Consider the following 17,443-nt stretch of genomic DNA (forward strand, 5'->3'; position numbering starts at 1 on the left):
TGTGAAAATGAAGGTTCCCTTGGGTTGACTTACAAAGTGAGGGAGCGGAGGGGACGGCATTTCAGAAAACCGCCTACAGTGCCCTTCCCTTCAGGCTCGCAAAGCAACCTGCCATGTCTGGAGTGCTTCACTCCAGACGAGAACAAAAGGTTCTTGCGTCACAATAACGCACAAAAAGCCACCTCACTCAGTGTCTGAAAGGCACACCTGCAGTTAGAAATGGAGAAAGGCTCACTTGCATCATATTTTCAATGAAAACGATGCCACTGTCTAAAACTATAACACTGGCTCCTGGCTGCCACCAGGCACAGGACACACATCCCCACAAAATTGCCCAAGTGTGGGGAACAGATGTGGAGTTACAAGGTTCTTCAATGCCACCTTGCAGCTAAGAACCACAAACAGCAGATCACATGTCCCAGTCTGATGGCACACATACACCACCATGAACAGGTATTTTGGAGGCCACGTGGTTTACCGAAAAAAAGCATGGAGCCAGGCAGATCTGGCTTAATCCTGCCTGGCTCTTGCCGATTAGCTATGGTGTGACTTTGACCAAGTCGCTGAACCTCTCTGAGCCTATAAAATGTGGGGTTATAAAACCTTCCTCGCAGGGTTATTGTAAGGGTCAAATGAGATAAGTTAAATAAAATGCATAGTACATAGGAAATGTTCCCTAAATGTTACCTTTTATTATTGCTGTTGTTGTTGTTAAGTCTTTATTGTAACGCATACCTCAAGGAGAGGGAGGGGAGAGGGGAGGGGCAAGGGAGAGGGGGAGAAGAAGGAGAAGATACTTGATCACTTTGGGAACCACCCTCCGACATCTCCCAGAAAACTGAGGAGATTGGCTTTCAGTCATCCATTCACTTGATAAACACACTGTACACCTGGGAGGTGCCAGGCCCTATTCACACAAGTGGGGACAGTTCACTGATTAAGATTCCCTCCTCTAGGAGCTCAGTCTGGGGGGCAAACAGACAGGTAAACAAACACCCACCACTGCTACGTAGGGTGAGGATAAGCACGAGGAAGCAGGTGCCACAGGGGCCGCGGGGCTGAGCCTGGGACCGAGGTGGGCTGGGCCCAGGGCTTGGGTCTGCACGGACACTCACTGGTAGAATTGTCATAGAAGGTGCCAGCGTCGTCCTCAGTGCCGTTGCCTCCAAAGAGGGCTTTGTAGTTGTTGTCCTCATACCAGTTAAGGGACTTTATCTTCAGGCCCCCACCCTCGGGATGGCCGCAGACGATGCGGGACACGGCCTGGTAGATCTGGGTGGGGGAGCTGGAGCTGTTCGCGTTGGTCAGAAACATCACCTCCTGCCGCATGTCAGTCCAGCTCCTCATGCTGAAGAGCTGGTGGACAGATCAGGAGGAAAAGTAGAGGAAAGCGCAGGGCAGGTTGAAGACACAGAATAGGAAGGAACAGGTTAATGTCTTGACCTCGCCAAAGCCTCAGCCCAGAACATATCTTGTCTGATGTCACCTCTCAGAGGGGCATCGCTCTGTGATGGGATTGTCAGAGCCTTGCTACTCCTCTGTGGTCCAGGCACCAGGGGCATCGGCGTCATCGGAGAGGCCGTTTGAGGTGCAGATTCTGGTCTATCTATCTACAGTTCAAATCTGCATTTTCACGTGGTGCCCAGGTGACTCCTAGACACATTAGAGACTGAGAAGCACCACTTAGCAGTTAGGGGAGCCCCCGGTGACGGGCTTTATCTCATTCGGATGATCACTGGGTTTACAGAAGAGGATGTTTTCTTTGAATGACTATGTGTTCATAGGCGTACGTCAGGAACCGCTCACACCCTCGGTCACTGCCTCATTTCTAAAACACCTCAAACTTCAGTGTGGAAACTGAGGGGCCCTCTGCCCCTGGGCAGAAGAGGTGCTGTGTGTGAAGTCCCCGTCCTCGTCTCAGCTGAGTGTCGGGCAATGGAAAGAGCGCATGGTGGGGGACCGAGTTTGAGTCCCACTTATGTCTCTCATTAGCTCACAGCTTTCAGAAAGTCACTTCTCTGAGGGCCCAACTTCCCATCAAGATGATGAAGCTAAAACAGTGAGGCGAGGACACGATATCTGACTGATGTCCCAGAGAGGGCCCAACACAGAACAGTCCCTGCGGGAAGACCCAGATGCCCCAGGCAGCGGAGGGGCTGAGTCTGGAACTCACACGTGACCAGCTCTTTGTCACACACCAACGGCCTCCAGCACTGTGCGGACTTCTTGGCCCAGTGGCTCTTAGAATTCAATATTTATAGAGCACTTTGTATTTCCACACATTTCACAATAAATCATTAAAAAATCCCTACATTCCTTGACATGTCACTGCTTGTCCTCACCGCCTGGAGGCCTGAGGCGTGGTGAGCAGAGGGGAGTGGCTTCGGAACCCTGCACTTGCCCCCGGGCCCAGTTTTCCATCTCACAGAGCCTGCTGGCTCCGGTGAGTGACAAGGTCCTGGGCGCCACAGAGCCCACATTTGCATTCTGCCTGAAAGGGGAACCAGGAGCCCCAGAGGCGGTCAGAGGTCACAAAGATTCCTTCCTCCAGAGGGAGCATCTAACACCGGGAGAACACAGTTAGGCGGCCCGCTTTTCCTGACTATCTTCTCATCACCTGTATGAGGTATACAGACGGGGAGGGGAGAAGTAGTCAGACCACCTCTCCTTTCCTTGGTGGGTGCAACAGCCCTAGAGATTTGTTTGTTTGTTTGTATTTTCTGTTTTTTGCGGTACGCGGGCCTCTCACTGTTGTGGCCTCTCCCGTTGCGGAGTACAGGCTCCGGACACGCAGGCTCAGTGGCCATGGCTCACGGGCCCAACCGCTCCGCAGCATGTGGGATCTTCCCGGACCGGGGCACGAACCCATGTCCCCTGCATCAGCAGGCGGACTCCCAACCACCGCGCCACCAGGGAAGCCCCCTAGAGATTTTTAAACGACAGCAAAAGCCACTCACTTCTCTTTCTCACCACCACCATCCCCCAATCAAAAGGACAAATTGCTCCCCACCTAAAGCCAGCACATCTTTGGACAGAAGCACCATAAATGACTGAGTTATTCCAAGCTCTGGGCTCTTCCCGGAACCTGTCTCAGGGGCAAACTCCTACTCGTTCTTCTGCACCTCAAATCCCGCTCCACACCTCCTCCGTGAAGCCCTCCCCCTCACAGGGAAGGGGGCCGCTCATCCTCCAGCCCACGGAAGGTGGCGTTTGATCGACATCCGTGGAGTGAAGAACCGCTGACTCACTTTCTCAATCCACTGCCATGGCCTCCTCCTGCCCTCGCCCCCATCACAGTCTCCTAGCATAACAGCCGAACCATAAACGACCCTCATCCTCTAGGTCACACCAGGCGCCCCTGCTCCAGACCCTCCACTGGCCTCCCATCTTACTCAGTGTAAACCCAGCCTTGGCAGCCCTGCACCACACTCACCTCCTGCTGTGACCTTACCTCCGACTCCCCTCTCACTTGCTCTCTTTGCTCTGGCCACGGCTGGGCTCCTCCCTGATCTTTATTTTATTTTTTTAACATCTTTATTGGAGTATAATTGCTTTACAGTGGTGTGTTAGTTTCTGCTTTATAACAAAGTGACTCAGTTATACATATACATATATCCCCATATCTCCTCCCTCTTGCGTCTCCCTCCCTCCCACCCTCCCTATCCCACCCCTCTAGGTGGTCACAAAGCACCGAGCTGATCTCCCTGTGCTATGTGGCTGCTTCCCACTAGCTATCTATTTTACGTTTGGTAGTGTATATATGTCCATGCCACTCTCACACTTCGTCCCAGCTTCTCCCTGGTCTTTACATACATCTCTTCATCATGCCTTACATCAGTGTCTTTGGATTTACGGTTCCTCCTGCTTGGAGTGGAGGCCCTAGTGTCATTCCCTTCAGGCTCAGATGTCACCTGACCAGAAAGGACTTCACCAATCAGCCCCCTTTAAGACACCACCTCATCACCCTCCAGCCTCTTACCCGGCTTTATTTTTCTTCATGGCAGGCATCCCTGCTGTCACATGATATACAGACCTGTTTATTCCTGTCTCTCGCCCCATGTCAGTCCCACGAGAACAGGGAAGTTAGTGCACTCGCTGCTGAGTCCCCAGCACCCGGCTGTGGCAGGCACCTGGTGGGTGCCGAGCAGATAACGGAGACACTGTTTCCTGCCCTGCCTCCCCAGGCTCACCTTCCCGTCACTGAGATGTGATGCTCCTGTCCGCTCTCACTCATCTGGCTCCAGAAGTCCCCATTCCCAGCCAACTGCCGGCCCTGTTAATCCATACTTTCTTTCTTTGAAGAGTCTCCTTTTTATTATATTTATTTGTTTATTTATTATCTATTTATTTATCTATTATTTTATTTATTCCAGTTACCATCAGGGTTCAGACAAAAAGTGGGCTTAAGTAGCAAGAACATGGGCTTTCGAGGCCAACGGTCCTGGGTTCGAATCCCAGTTTTGCCAATTAACTTACTAGGTGACTGTGGGCAAGTTGTCTAGCTCTTCTGAGACTCAGTGTCACCTGTAAAATGGGCAGAGTAGGACCCACTCACATCTGTCATGTGGATTACACAGGGAAATTGGGTGAAACTGCATGAACCAGGGCAGCTTAGCTCCCTTCTCCCTTAGCTTCCTTTTAAGGGTTGTGCTTTGGTCAAACAACCAACTTTCTTTCCAAACATGGAGCAGATCAACAAGGGCACTTATTTATTTATCTCCTCCCACTTGTCCCAGGGAAACGGCAAGTTAGATAACGAGTCACTCGTGGCAAAAGTGACTTGACTTAGTGTTCCATTGAGAGGAGCGGGTGGCCCTTGCCGTCCAGGACCAGGGAACAAGCAGGGCACAGGGAAGCAGCTGCCAGGAAAAATGTATATTGTTCAGTTGGAGAGGTTCTACCACATGAGCATCACATGCTTTCAATTTTTCTTTTTACCCCAGACAAAAGGCAGGCCAGTGACGTAAAAGGAAACAGCTGCAACCAGACCGCGAGCTTAGAGGCAGCCTCCCATGTTAGAGTCCCTGCTTTGCTTTCCCTAAGGCTGGCAGGGACCTGCAGAGCAGTACGGGGCATATCAGTGTCAGCTAACGGGGCCCAGGAGAAATGACTTGCAGGGCAGGTTCTGTTTCTCATTCTGCCTCCTGGAAGAACCCTGGGAGACCCAGCTTCTCCACCTACAGAGCGGTCACCAGCGTTCATAACCGGAAGAACAGATGGCAGCCTGGAACAGGGCTTCTCCTCCTGAAAGTGACCCAAAAGCCACGCCTCTCCAGTCAGACACACATGAGCAGAATTGAAAAACAGAACAGACCCCAAAGCAAAACACTAATAAATCAACAGCATTGAATCTCGGTGTTTTCTCTATTTTCCAAACGTTCTGCATTTCCCATAGTGACCATGCAAGCCTTTATTCTTAGGAGACATAAAGTGAGCTTTGATATTTGAGAAAAATGATACAAACCCCAAAAAATGACTTAGAGAAGCAACTCGTAGTAAGACTGGACCAAGTCTGAGAGAATTTCACCATGAATTATTCCTACCCAGTGTCTTAAACATTAAGGCCTGCATGGTTTCTGACCACCATCCCTCAAGCTTAGCTCTTTACACACCTGGCTCCAAATGGTTCCCCCTTTCCAAGTCTAATGTGAAACAAGGCTGGGTGTCAGAAAGGTGAGCACATGCTGACTGGGAGGCAGAGGAATGGCTAATTGCTTTTTGTAAGTTAGGCCTCCTGATCCTGTGACAAAGGTTATTCTAATACGCTTGTAAACATGTGGATCCGAAAGGTAAGCTCAACTTTTATCAGGAGACTACATTCCCATGGTTGAACTCAGGGCCCAGATATTGACAAGGGAAAGATCTGAATTAGAGGTACCATGTTCTTCCCTTCAGACAGCAAACAAATGTTTTGGTAAAAAGACTGTCTTGCTTTGCTACTGAAAAAGAAATAAGGATGGGCTTCCCTGATGGCGCAGTGGTTGAGAGTCCTCCTGCCAATGCGGGGGACACGGGTTTGAGCCCTGGTCTGGGAAGATCCCACATGCCACGGAGCAACTGAGCCTGTGAGCCACAACTACTGAGCCTGCGCTCTAGAGCCCGCAAGCCACAATTGCTGAGGCCCGCATGCTGAGTCTGTGCTCCGCAATGAGAAGCCACTGCAATGGGGAGCCCGTGCTCCGCAACAAGAGAAGCCACTGCAATGAGAAGCCCACGCGCTGCAATGGAGAGTAGCCCCCACTCACCGCAACTAGAGAAAGCCTGCACACAGCAACGAAGACCCAACTCGGCCACAAATAAATACATAAATTTATTTTAAAAAATAAATAAATACTGAGAAGTTGCTGGTAAGACAAATACAGTACACGGAAGATGAGGAGGAATCATTCTCTTTACAAATGGGTCATTAACTAGGGGCCAAGAGTAATTATGAGAGGAAGTTCTAGGCTAGATAATCAGGCCTTCAGCCCCTAGCTAATTAACCTTGAGACATCTATGAGTCTTGGTTTCTTCATCTCTAAAGTAAGGAGATCAAATCAGGTGATTTTAAGATCACAGGTGTAAAGCTGATTTTACATTTCCTATGATATTCAAATCAAAAAGACCCTCTGAGCCAAACTCAGGGTGGAAAAAAGTGATAGTGGACGATCTGCCTTCTGGGGCTGAAAAAGAAATGACTTACCTCTTGAGCCACAATCCCAAGACTATCCAGCAAAGCTTTTGTGGCTTCAGCCAGCTCCTTGCTGGGGAAGGGAGATGTAGAGTTTAGTTCTGTCTGCAATGAGAAAAAAAAATCCTTTGTTTCTAAACTCAATGTAAACCTGAAATCTGTATTTAAAAATAAACAAGTTACTTAAAACTATTCACAATCTTGAGTTTAAAACACGAGAAACCCACTCCTAATCAAAATAAGACACTAAAATTATTCTAACTGTATGTTTGCAGGTTGTTCATCTCAGATAAGAATTACTAATTCTTTGATGGATGCTTTTAAAGGGTATTTTAAACTAGTTGATATGCAAGAGATAAAAATATCTCGTGTGTGTGTGTGTGTGTGTGTGTGTGTGTGTGTGTGTGTGTGTGACCAAGGCAAAGTTGACCATAAATTCCCAACTCTGCCTATGATTCTGCAAGAAAGACAACATGGGAATGGCCTTGAGAAATAAGTGTGTGATGGCTCACAAAAAACGAAGACAGTATAAAGTTGCCAAAAGCATGGAAAGAAGGAATTCTCTTTCATTCCACTCAAGTCAGCACTGTTTCTAACACTGGAAATTTACTTATTTTTAATATATTAAAATTAATTTAAAATAATTTAAAAATACTTGTTTTTATGTCTAGTTTGAGTCAAATTGTAATATGCCACCTAGCTGCATGGCAAATATAAGCAAATAATTGCGGCCCAAGGAAAAGCTAGGTTAGGGCAGAAAGCCTAAGCTAGAGGAGAAATAGAGCAATGAGGCCAGAACTGCTTCTGAGTTTTCAGGCTTCCAAAGAAAAACAGACACAGGGTCAGTTTCATCACTCCTATTTGTCAAATAGGGGGAAAAAAATCTCCAGGGGAAAACCCATCTTTCCTTGTTGCTTCTACGGGCATCATTTTATTCAATATCAGACCCTCAGAAATCTAGAGAAGGCTGAACCATTTTGATATTTGTCATATATCAGAGATTGCTGTGAAATCATAAGGCAGCCTGCATGGAAGATGGCTGAAAGTAGACGGAGCTCATCATTATCTCTGGGAAAGAGCAGCCTGGGATGTTTCCCTTTAAAAAGAACTCCAAATGCAGAAGGTTAAGTCAGTATCATGATCTCATCATAATATCCTAGCATAATCCCAAATGTACATTTCTGATAAAATCTGTCTAAAGGTTCTCTGGAAGATTTCATCCAGCCTGATTCATGAGCTCTTCTAGAATGGCTCACTCCCCAGAGACCAGCCTTCCCACACTCCCAGTCCTCTGATGGGCCCATGCTTTCCTTGAAATGCTACACTCAGGTAGGTCTCTGTGACACAACTCGCAGGCTGTGTTAATGATCATTCCTTCCATGAAGTAATTATGAGCGAAAACAGGTGGGGGGCTTTTTGTTTGCTTTTTCTTTCTCTCTTCAGGTTCACATTACCACCTGAGGCTACCACACTAAAAGTTGAACTTACAGAGACCTTGATAAGGAAAAGTTTTTACATAACGAGAGGTCATAATTGGAAGACATAGGAGGTAAAAACTGTTTCTGTGCTTACCATGAGGCTCACAAGAGGATACATGTTCAGGATTGCACAGCAAAACAAAAAATGCTAAATTACATTAATGTAAACATTTAAAACTTAAAATGTGGTAGTTAATGCATTTCTTTTTCAAGTCTGCATTGAAATAAGATTCGTATCACTCTAGGGTGACCCGGAGTGACTACAGAACCCTGGGCAAGTGGCTTCAACTCCCCATGCCTCCACTTCCTCAACTCCACAGCAGAATAAACAATAATGTGCACGTGTCACAGCGCCTTCAAAACATTAAACCAGAGGCCATGTGCGAGCCCCTGCACAGTGCCTGGCACACCGCAGGTCCTTATAATTATAAACAATTCCATCCTTGCCTTTCTCTTCCCTTCCTCCAAAGTTTACTACCAAAACAGAAGGGCTAGTCCTCTGCACACAGGGTTTTCCAGTTCTTGAAGGGACGTGCACCCTCCCTTCTGTCTGTCTCTGGGTGAACTTTTCCTCTTGTCGAGGTGCCCTTCTCCACGAGGCAGACAGCTAGAGTTGTCAGCTCGAGGCAAGAATACCAGCCACACTCCAGTGTGCTATTTCTAAAATTATAAATGGTCCTCAGCACAAAACCAAGACATCCTCATCCTTAATTCCTGACGGCCTGGGGCAAATGCGTCTCTCTCCCCTATAACCCTTTTTCTTAGTGTTTGCCAAACTGAGAAACAAAAGATAATATTAAGTGGATGACAGATATACTTATATTGGTATATATTTATACCATATACACAGAACTTTCCCCAAACTTGACATTTAAATGGAAAAACCTAAAGCAAAATCATTACCTATGATTATGTATATATATACACATACACACACCTTTATCTTAATGTATATTCATGTGTACCCTCTATGTACAGTAAGTGATACTGATTTTACTTTTATAGGAGTAATTCAGTTTCCTTTTCTTTATACAAAACAAATGAGTTGATTAAAAGAAAATATTAAATTAAAAACCAATTGCACTTGAATACAACCTAAATCATGACAGAGGATTGAGAATAACCAGGTTTCACCAACACAGTGTGGTTTCAGGAACTCTCATCAGAACCACCTGAGGTGCTTGTCAGGCGTGCCGATGCCCAGCCCCCGAGACCTGAGTGAAAAGCTAGACGTAAGACCCACAAATCCTTAGGAAATTTTTTGCACGCTGAAGTTTGAGAACCACTGAGGCACAGCACCTGGAGAGTATTCACACCTCTTTTTCACAGTATTCTTTGCATGAGTGTGGCTGTTTGTGCATTCTATATCTGGTCCACACGATGCTGTCTACTTCAGATTGTGACGCAGTGACAAGAAGCCAATCAGTTTACCTGGCCTTGCGTGGGATCCAAGATAGTGCCAAACGCATCTGCGGCCAGGTACGTTACACCAATTGTTTACACAAGTCACCAAGTGCAAAAGGCTAGCTCTCTAAACCCCCAGACCCAACACTGGCCGGTTGTCCCCACTAGCAAGCATTCCCCTGAAGGAGACAAATCAATGAGCAGTTCATGTTGTTTTGAGAATATGTCTTCCCCATCTGAATGAATTTAAATCTTCATTGGGTAATGATTTTTCCTTCGGGTTTTTCCATTTAAGTGTCTTAACTTTGGAGCAAGCTTATTCTTCTTGTTTTAGAAGCTACACAATTCAGCAAAACTCCACACACACAGCAGGCCTTACTGCAATGGCTGTCTCACCCATGAATATAGTTAACCATGGACATAAACATAAAGACCTCATTACAGTTACTGTGGATTTCAGACCTTTAGATATTCAAACTCCACACAATACCGTATCTTACTATACGAACTTGTTGTCAATAGACTGAACTTTGGTTTGTTTGTTTAATTGACTGATTCAGGTTTTGGTCTCAAAAAGAAAAACACTGGCTAAACCCATCCATAAGTCATAACTAGAATAGTCAATTCCATTTTTTTGGATCCTTTTTATACTAATCATTGTTTGAGATTAAATGCTCAGAATTCATTAACATTAAGTATTGGCAACCTGTAATCAGTACAAACTAATTTCCATTTTCAAAGGAGTGCTGATTGGAGTTACACATATAGGTGTGGGTTGACATCACAGGGTTAAAAACACACACAATTCAAATTCAACATCAAGTTTAAATCTTACATTATCCAGGTATTTTGCTCAAGACTTCATTTCACTTTTTTGTGCTTGGACACTATAAAATACAGAGAGGAGACTGATGTAAATCAGATTTAATATTACAAATTAATGGGAAAAGGATGGGCTATTCAACCACTGCTGCTGAGACAAGTAGTTACTCATATAAGATAGTAATTTTTTGGTTTGCTCACCCCCTGGAGCGGGTAGGGGCTGGGAGCTGAGGCTCAGGCTTTGGAGGTCAGACCCCAGGGAGAGGACTGAGGTTGGCTATGTGAAGACAGCCTGAAGGGGGCCAGTGTGCCACAGATAGCCAGGAGGGAGTCTGGGGAAAAGTCTGGACCTGCTGGAGAGGCAACACAGCATTGTTTCCAGGTGTGTGAGGAGAGGGGATTCCTGCTCCGTGTGCCCACAGAAGGCAGGGCACCACCTAAGCGAGCTCCAGAGACAGGCACAAGCCACGGCTATCAGCTCAGACCCCAGAGATGGGCATGAACCACTAACGCTGCCGCCACTGCCACTCAGAATCCTGTGTGCAAGCGCAGGTCACTACCCACACCCCCCCAGGAGCCTGTGCAGCACACCACTGCCAGGGTCCCGTGACCCAGGGGCAAATTCCCCGGGAGAACACATGGCACGCCTCAGGCTGCTGCAACATCACGCCGGCCTCTGCTGCCACAGGCTCACCCTCCATTCCAATTATGACTACCGTACCCCTCCCTTTCCCTGGCCTGAGTGAGCAAGAGAACCCTAATCAGCTGCTGCTTTAATCCCCTCCTGTCTGGGCAGAGAACAGACGCCTGAGGGTGGCCTATACGCAAAGGCAGGGCCAAAACCAAAGCTGAACCCCAGGAGCTGCGCGAACAAAAAAGAGAAAGGGAAATTTCTCCGTGCAGCCTCAGGAGCAGCGGATTAAATCCCCCCAATCAACTTGATAAACCCTGCATCTCTGTAGTACCTGAAAAGACAATGAATGCTCCCAAAATAGAGGCAGTGGAGTTTGGGAGCAACTGTAGACTTGGGGTTTGCTTTCTCTGTCTGATTGGGTTTTGGTTGTATGTTTATCTTAGTTTACTTTTTAGTGCTTGTTATCATTAGTGGATTTCTTTATTGGTTTGACTGCTCTCTTCCTTTTTCTTTTTTTTTACTTTTAAAAATTTTTTATCTTTTTTATTATTTTTTTATTTTGTTTTAGCCTTTTTTCTCTTTTTGTGAGTGTGTATGTTTCTTTGTGTGATTTTCTCTGTTTAGTTTTGCTTTTACCATTTGGCTTGGGGTTCTAGCTGTTCTTTTTTTTTTTTTCTTCCTTTTCTTCCTAGCCGTGTGGCTGGCAGGGTCTTGGTGCTCCAGCCGGGTGTCGGGCCTGAGCCTCTGAGGTGGGAGGGCTGAGTCCAGGACAATGGAACAGAGACCTCCCAGCTCCATGTAATATCAATCGATGAGAGCTCTCCCAGAGATCTCCATCTTAACACTAAGACCCAGTCCACCCAATGGCCAGCAAACTCCAGTGCTAGACGCCCCATGCCAAACAACTAGAAAGACAGGAACACAACTCCACCCATTAGCAGAGAAGCTGCCTAAAGTCATACTAAATTCACAGACACCCCACAACACACCACCAAATGCGGCCCTGCCCACCAGAAAGACAAGATCCAGCACCACCCACCAGAGCACAGGCACCAGTCCCCTCCACAAGCCACTGAACCAACCTCACCCACTGGGGGCAGACACCAAAAATAACAGGAACTATGAACCTGCAGCCTGCAAAAAAGAGACCCCAAACACAGTAAGTTAAACAAAATGAGAGGACAGAGAAATACACAACAGATGAAGGAGCAAGGTAAAAACCCACCAGACCAAACAAATGAAGAGGAAATAGGCAGTCTACCTGAAAAAGAATTCAGAGTAATGATAATAAAGATGATCCAAAATCTTGGAAATAGAATGGAGAAAATACAAGAAACGTTTAACAAGGACCTAGAAGAACTGAAGAGCAAACAAACAATGATAAACAACACAATAAATGAAATTTAAAAATTCTCTAGAAGGAATCAATAGTAGAATAACTGAGACAGAAGAACGGATAAACGACCTGCAAGATAAAATAGTGGAAATAACTGCCACAGAGCAGAATAAAGAATGAAAGGAATTGAGGACAGTCTCAGAGACCTCTGGGACAACATTATATGCATTAACATTTGAATTATAGGGGTCCCAGAAGAAGAAGAGAAAAAAAAAAGGGTCTGAGAAAATATCTGAAGAGATGATAGTTGAAAACTTCCCTAACATGGGAAAGGAAACAGTCAATCAAGCCCAGGAAGCACAGAGAGTCCCATACAGGATAAATCCAAGAGGAAACATGCCAAGACACATATTAATCAAACTATCAAAAATTAAATACAAAGAAAAAATATTAAAAGCAGCAAGGGAAAAGCAACAAATAACATACAAGGGAATCCCCATAAGGTTAACAGCTGATCTTTCAGCAGAAACTCTGCAAGCCAGAAGGGAGTGGCAGGACGTATTTAAAGTGATGAAAGGGGAAAACCTACAACCAAGATTACTCTACACAGCAAGGATCTCATTCAGATTTGATGGAGAAATCAAAACCTTTACAGACAAGCAAAAGCTAAGAATTCAGCACCACCAAACCAGCTTTACAACAAATGCTAAAGGAACTTCTCTAGGCAGGAAACACAAGGGAAGGAAAAGACCTACAAAAACAAATGCAAAACAATTAAGAAAATGGTAATAGGAACATACATATCGATAATCACCTACCTTAAATGTAAATGGATTAAATGTTCCAAGCAAAAGACAAAGTCTGGCTGAATGGATACAAAAACAAGACCCACATATATGCTGTCTACAAGAGACCCACTTCAGACCTAGGGACACATACAGACTGAAAGTGAGGGGATGGAAAAAGATATTCCATGCAAATGGAAATCAAAAGAAAGCTGGAGTAGCAATACTCATATCAGGTAAAATAGATTTTAAAACAAAGACTATTACAAGAGACAAAGAAGGACACTACATAATGATCAAGGGATCAATCCAAGAAGAAGATATAACAATTGTAAACATTTATGCACCCAACATGGGAGCACCTCAATACATAAGGCAAATGCTAACAGCCATAAAAGGGGAAATCAACACTAACACAATCATAGTAGTGGACTTTAACACCCCACTTTCACCAATGGACAGATCACCCAAAATGAAAATAAATAAGGAAACACAAGCTTTAAATGACACATGAGACCAGATAGACTTAACTGATATTTTTAGGACATTCCATCCAAAAACAACAGAATACACTTTCTTCTCAAGTGCACATGGAACATTCTCCAGGATAGATCGTATCTTGGATTACAAATCAAGCCTCGGTAAATTTAAGAAAATTGAAATCGTATCAAGTATCTTTTCTGACCACAACGCTATGAGACTAGATATCAATTACAGGAAAAAAACTGTAAAAAACACAAACACATGGAGGCTAAACAATATGCTACTAAATAACCAAGAGATTACTGAAGAAATCAAAAGGAAATCAAAAAATACCTAGAAATGAATGACAATGAAAACATGATGACCCAAAACCTATGGGATGCAGCAAAAGCAGTTCTAAGAGGGAATTTTATAGCAATACAATCCTACCTCAAGAAACAAGAAAAATCTCAAATAAACAACCTAACCTTACACCTAAAGCAATTAGAGAAAGAAGAACAAAAAAACCCAAAGTTAGCAGAAGGAAAGAAATCATAAAGATCAGATCAGCCACTATGGAGAACAGTATGCAGTTTCCTTCAAAAACTAAAAGTAGAACTACCATATGACCCAGCAATCCCACTACAGGGCATATACCCTGAGAAAACCATAATTCAAAAAGAAACATGAACCACAACGTTCACTGTAGCACTATTTACAATAGCCAGGAAATGGAAGCAACCTAAGTGTCCATCAACAGATGAATGGATAAAGAAGATGTGGCACATGTATACAATGGAATATTAGCCATAAAAAGAAACAAAATTGAGTGATTTGTAGTGAGTTGGATGGACCTAGAGTCTGTCATACAGAGTGAAGTAAGTCAGAAAGAGAAAAACAAATACCGTATGCTAGCACATATATATGGAATCTGAAAAAAAAAAAATGGTTCTGATGAACCTACGGGCAGTACAGGAATAAAGATGCAGACATAGAGAATGGACTTGAGGACAGGGGGAGGGGGAAGGGTAAGCTGGGATGAAGTGAGAGAGTAGCACTGACATATATATACTACCAAATGTAAAACAAATAGCTAGTGGGAAGCAGCCACATAGCACAGGGAGATCAGCTTGGGATAGCAAGGGGGGGAGGGAGATGGAGGGAGGGGATATGGGGATATATATATACATATATATATGTATAGCAAGGGGGGGAGGGAGATGGAGGGAGGGGATATGGGGATATATATATACATATAGCTGATTCACTTGGTTATAGAGCAGAAACTAACAACACTGTAAAGTAATTATACTCCAATAAAGATGTTAAAAAAAAAAAGACAGTAATTTTTCCATCTCATACCACTATACAAAATTAAATTCTTGGTATATTGAAAAGCTAAAACTAAAAATGAAAGTTTAAAAGATATAGAGGAGAAAATGTACTTATGAACCTAAGGTAGGGAAGGCCTTCTTAAAATACAGAAGTCCAAACCAAAAATGGGAACTAACGACTTCAACTTCTGCAAGTAAAAACTATGCGCAAAAAGATACCATCAGCAAAGGGAAAAAACAAGCCAAAGACTGGAAGAAGAAATTTAAAAAAATTTTTTTAGAATAAAAATGGAATACCACGCAGCAGTTAAAACGAACCAGATGCCACATTTATCAACATTGATAAATCTCAAGAACATAATGTTGAGTGAAAAAGACAAGTTGCAAATCAACATGCACACCTATACAATATGAACACATGCAAACCAATACCCTATATTGTTATTAACAGAATGCAAATATATATATGGTTGCATAAAAATATGCCACTCCAGGATAACAGTTATCTTTGAGGAAAGAGGGGGATACACAGGTGACATAAACTGTATCTGTAGTGTTTTCTTTCTTGAAAAGAATCTAAAGCAGGCATAATAAAATGATGGATGTTGGTACATGAGTGTTCTTTATGTTATTTCTGTACCTTTTTATATATTTGAACTATTTTATAACTTTCTTTTTAATTCGATGAAAGATAAGAGAGAGAGGGAGGAGGAAAGGAGATTGGCAGGAATGAAGGAAGGGTAAGAATATAAGTTGGCTTGAGTACTTATCAGATCTGAAAGATGTTTAACTTCCTTGAACAAAATTAACCCCAGCCAATATGCCTTAAAATGAGGCCACACGATGAAGTCTGAGAACCATGTGCCTGTACCTACTGTTAACTGAGGTCTCTGGCTCATACTTACTTGACAAAGGCAGACAAAACTTGCCAATAGTATTTCCAAAGAGCTCTGGTAAGCCATTCACAGTTTGGAATTCCTCCTACTATTTTTCTTAACCAAAAACATTCCCTTGGCTATGAATTCATACAGGTCCCCATTGACCACAGGGGGCAAGATTTTCTTGTATGAAGGCAAATGGGGAAAAAGAGGGAAAATAAACCTTTGGTGAAGACCGTATGTTCTGTGTTAAGTTAACAGGAATTCATGTATTATTCAATATTTTTAGATCACAGCTAGATACTGTACTATCATTAATGGAAGAATAGACAAGTGAGTATTACTCAAAAGCTCCTACCCATTTCTGCAAAATGTGTTAATCACAACATTGAAACATTTCCTAAAAGCATGACAGTCTGGGGCACTGGCCTGAGAATGATCAAGTCCACTGTGCCATCTTTTCTGGGCCTAATAAATGACTTCATTATATTCTTTCTATCCTCACTAGGTTTTTCCTTCCACATGAATTTTATTTTTTTCTTTTTTAAATTGAGGTAATGGTTTATAACATTATATAAATTTCACATGTACAACATTATATTCCTACATTCTATAATACACATTATATTTCTATATATGCTGCAGCATGTGCCCCACCAAAAACTTAGTTTAACTAAGTTGTAATAGACTGAAACTTAAAATAAAAAATGCAATAACCTAGCAAAGTCAATTTGACTTTAATTTCTGAGCTGGTGTTTTATTTCAACTCAGTGTCCAGCACAGTTCCTGGCACATAATAACTAGGTGTCCAATAAATATGGAAGAAAAATGAAAAGCAAAGGGAAGAGCACATTAGGAGGGTGGGGGATGGACTGGTGTGAGTGCTGCTTCAAAGGTCATTCAAATTCAGATATACTCTGTTTCATATTCACCTCATCAAGTCAAAGACCCTTCAAGACAAGGATAACTCTTCACTCCTCCTCCACCTGCTCCTTCGATCCTTGTGCAGTCCAGCTGTGAGCCCACTAGTCCTCTGGGCACCTCAGAGCACCACTCACCTTAACTCCTTTGCCCTATGAACTGAGTTCCGCCTCTGCAAGAATGTGTTACACACATCGGAAGACACAGGAACAGAACACTTTGTTCCATGGAGATAGAACTTCTCCTTTTTGGATGAAAGTATAAGTCAAGGCAGTCTAGCCACATGGTCGTGCAGTGTCTAAGATGTCAGCAAGATGGAGGTCAATCTGCATGCCTGTCCTTGCTAACTTGAATCAGACACCATTTTCCTCACCTCAAAAACCAGACACCGGGCTTCCCTGGTGGCGCAGTGGTTGAGAGTCCACCTGCCGATTCAGGGGACGTGGGTTTATGCCCCGGTCCAGGAAGATCCCACATGCCACGGAGCGGCTGGGCCCGTGATCCATGGCCGCTGAGCCTGAGCTTCCGGAGCCTGTGCTCCACAACGGGAGAGGCCACAACGGTGAGAGGTCCGCGTACCGCAAAAAAACAAAACAAACAAAAAAAACCAGACACCATCTTCACATCACAGACAGGACTAGAGCCCAAGCCTACTTAACCACACAGACTTTCACTAGGGCTCACAGTGTCCCATATGAGACAAGACTGTTGTCAGGTAG

At 44.1% G+C, this 17,443-nt stretch overlaps 1 protein-coding gene across 4 annotated transcripts in view; it reads right to left on the reverse strand.

The window, feature by feature from the left end:
- The window catches only part of ABCA1 (ATP binding cassette subfamily A member 1), a 182,272-nt gene that overhangs the window by 53,603 nt on the left and 111,226 nt on the right, over nucleotides 1-17,443 (reverse strand). For all 4 annotated transcript variants that reach the window (XM_049710938.1, XM_033431218.2, XM_033431217.2 and 1 more), the window contains 2 exons: nucleotides 6,683-6,775; nucleotides 1,116-1,356 (listed from right to left, as the gene is read on the reverse strand). In XM_049710938.1, the coding sequence (XP_049566895.1) occupies nucleotides 1,116-1,356; nucleotides 6,683-6,775 (334 nt within the window). The remainder of the gene's footprint in view (nucleotides 1-1,115; nucleotides 1,357-6,682; nucleotides 6,776-17,443) is intronic.

This window comes from Orcinus orca, chromosome 6 (assembly GCF_937001465.1).
Source record: "Orcinus orca chromosome 6, mOrcOrc1.1, whole genome shotgun sequence".
NCBI lineage: Eukaryota > Metazoa > Chordata > Mammalia > Artiodactyla > Delphinidae > Orcinus > Orcinus orca.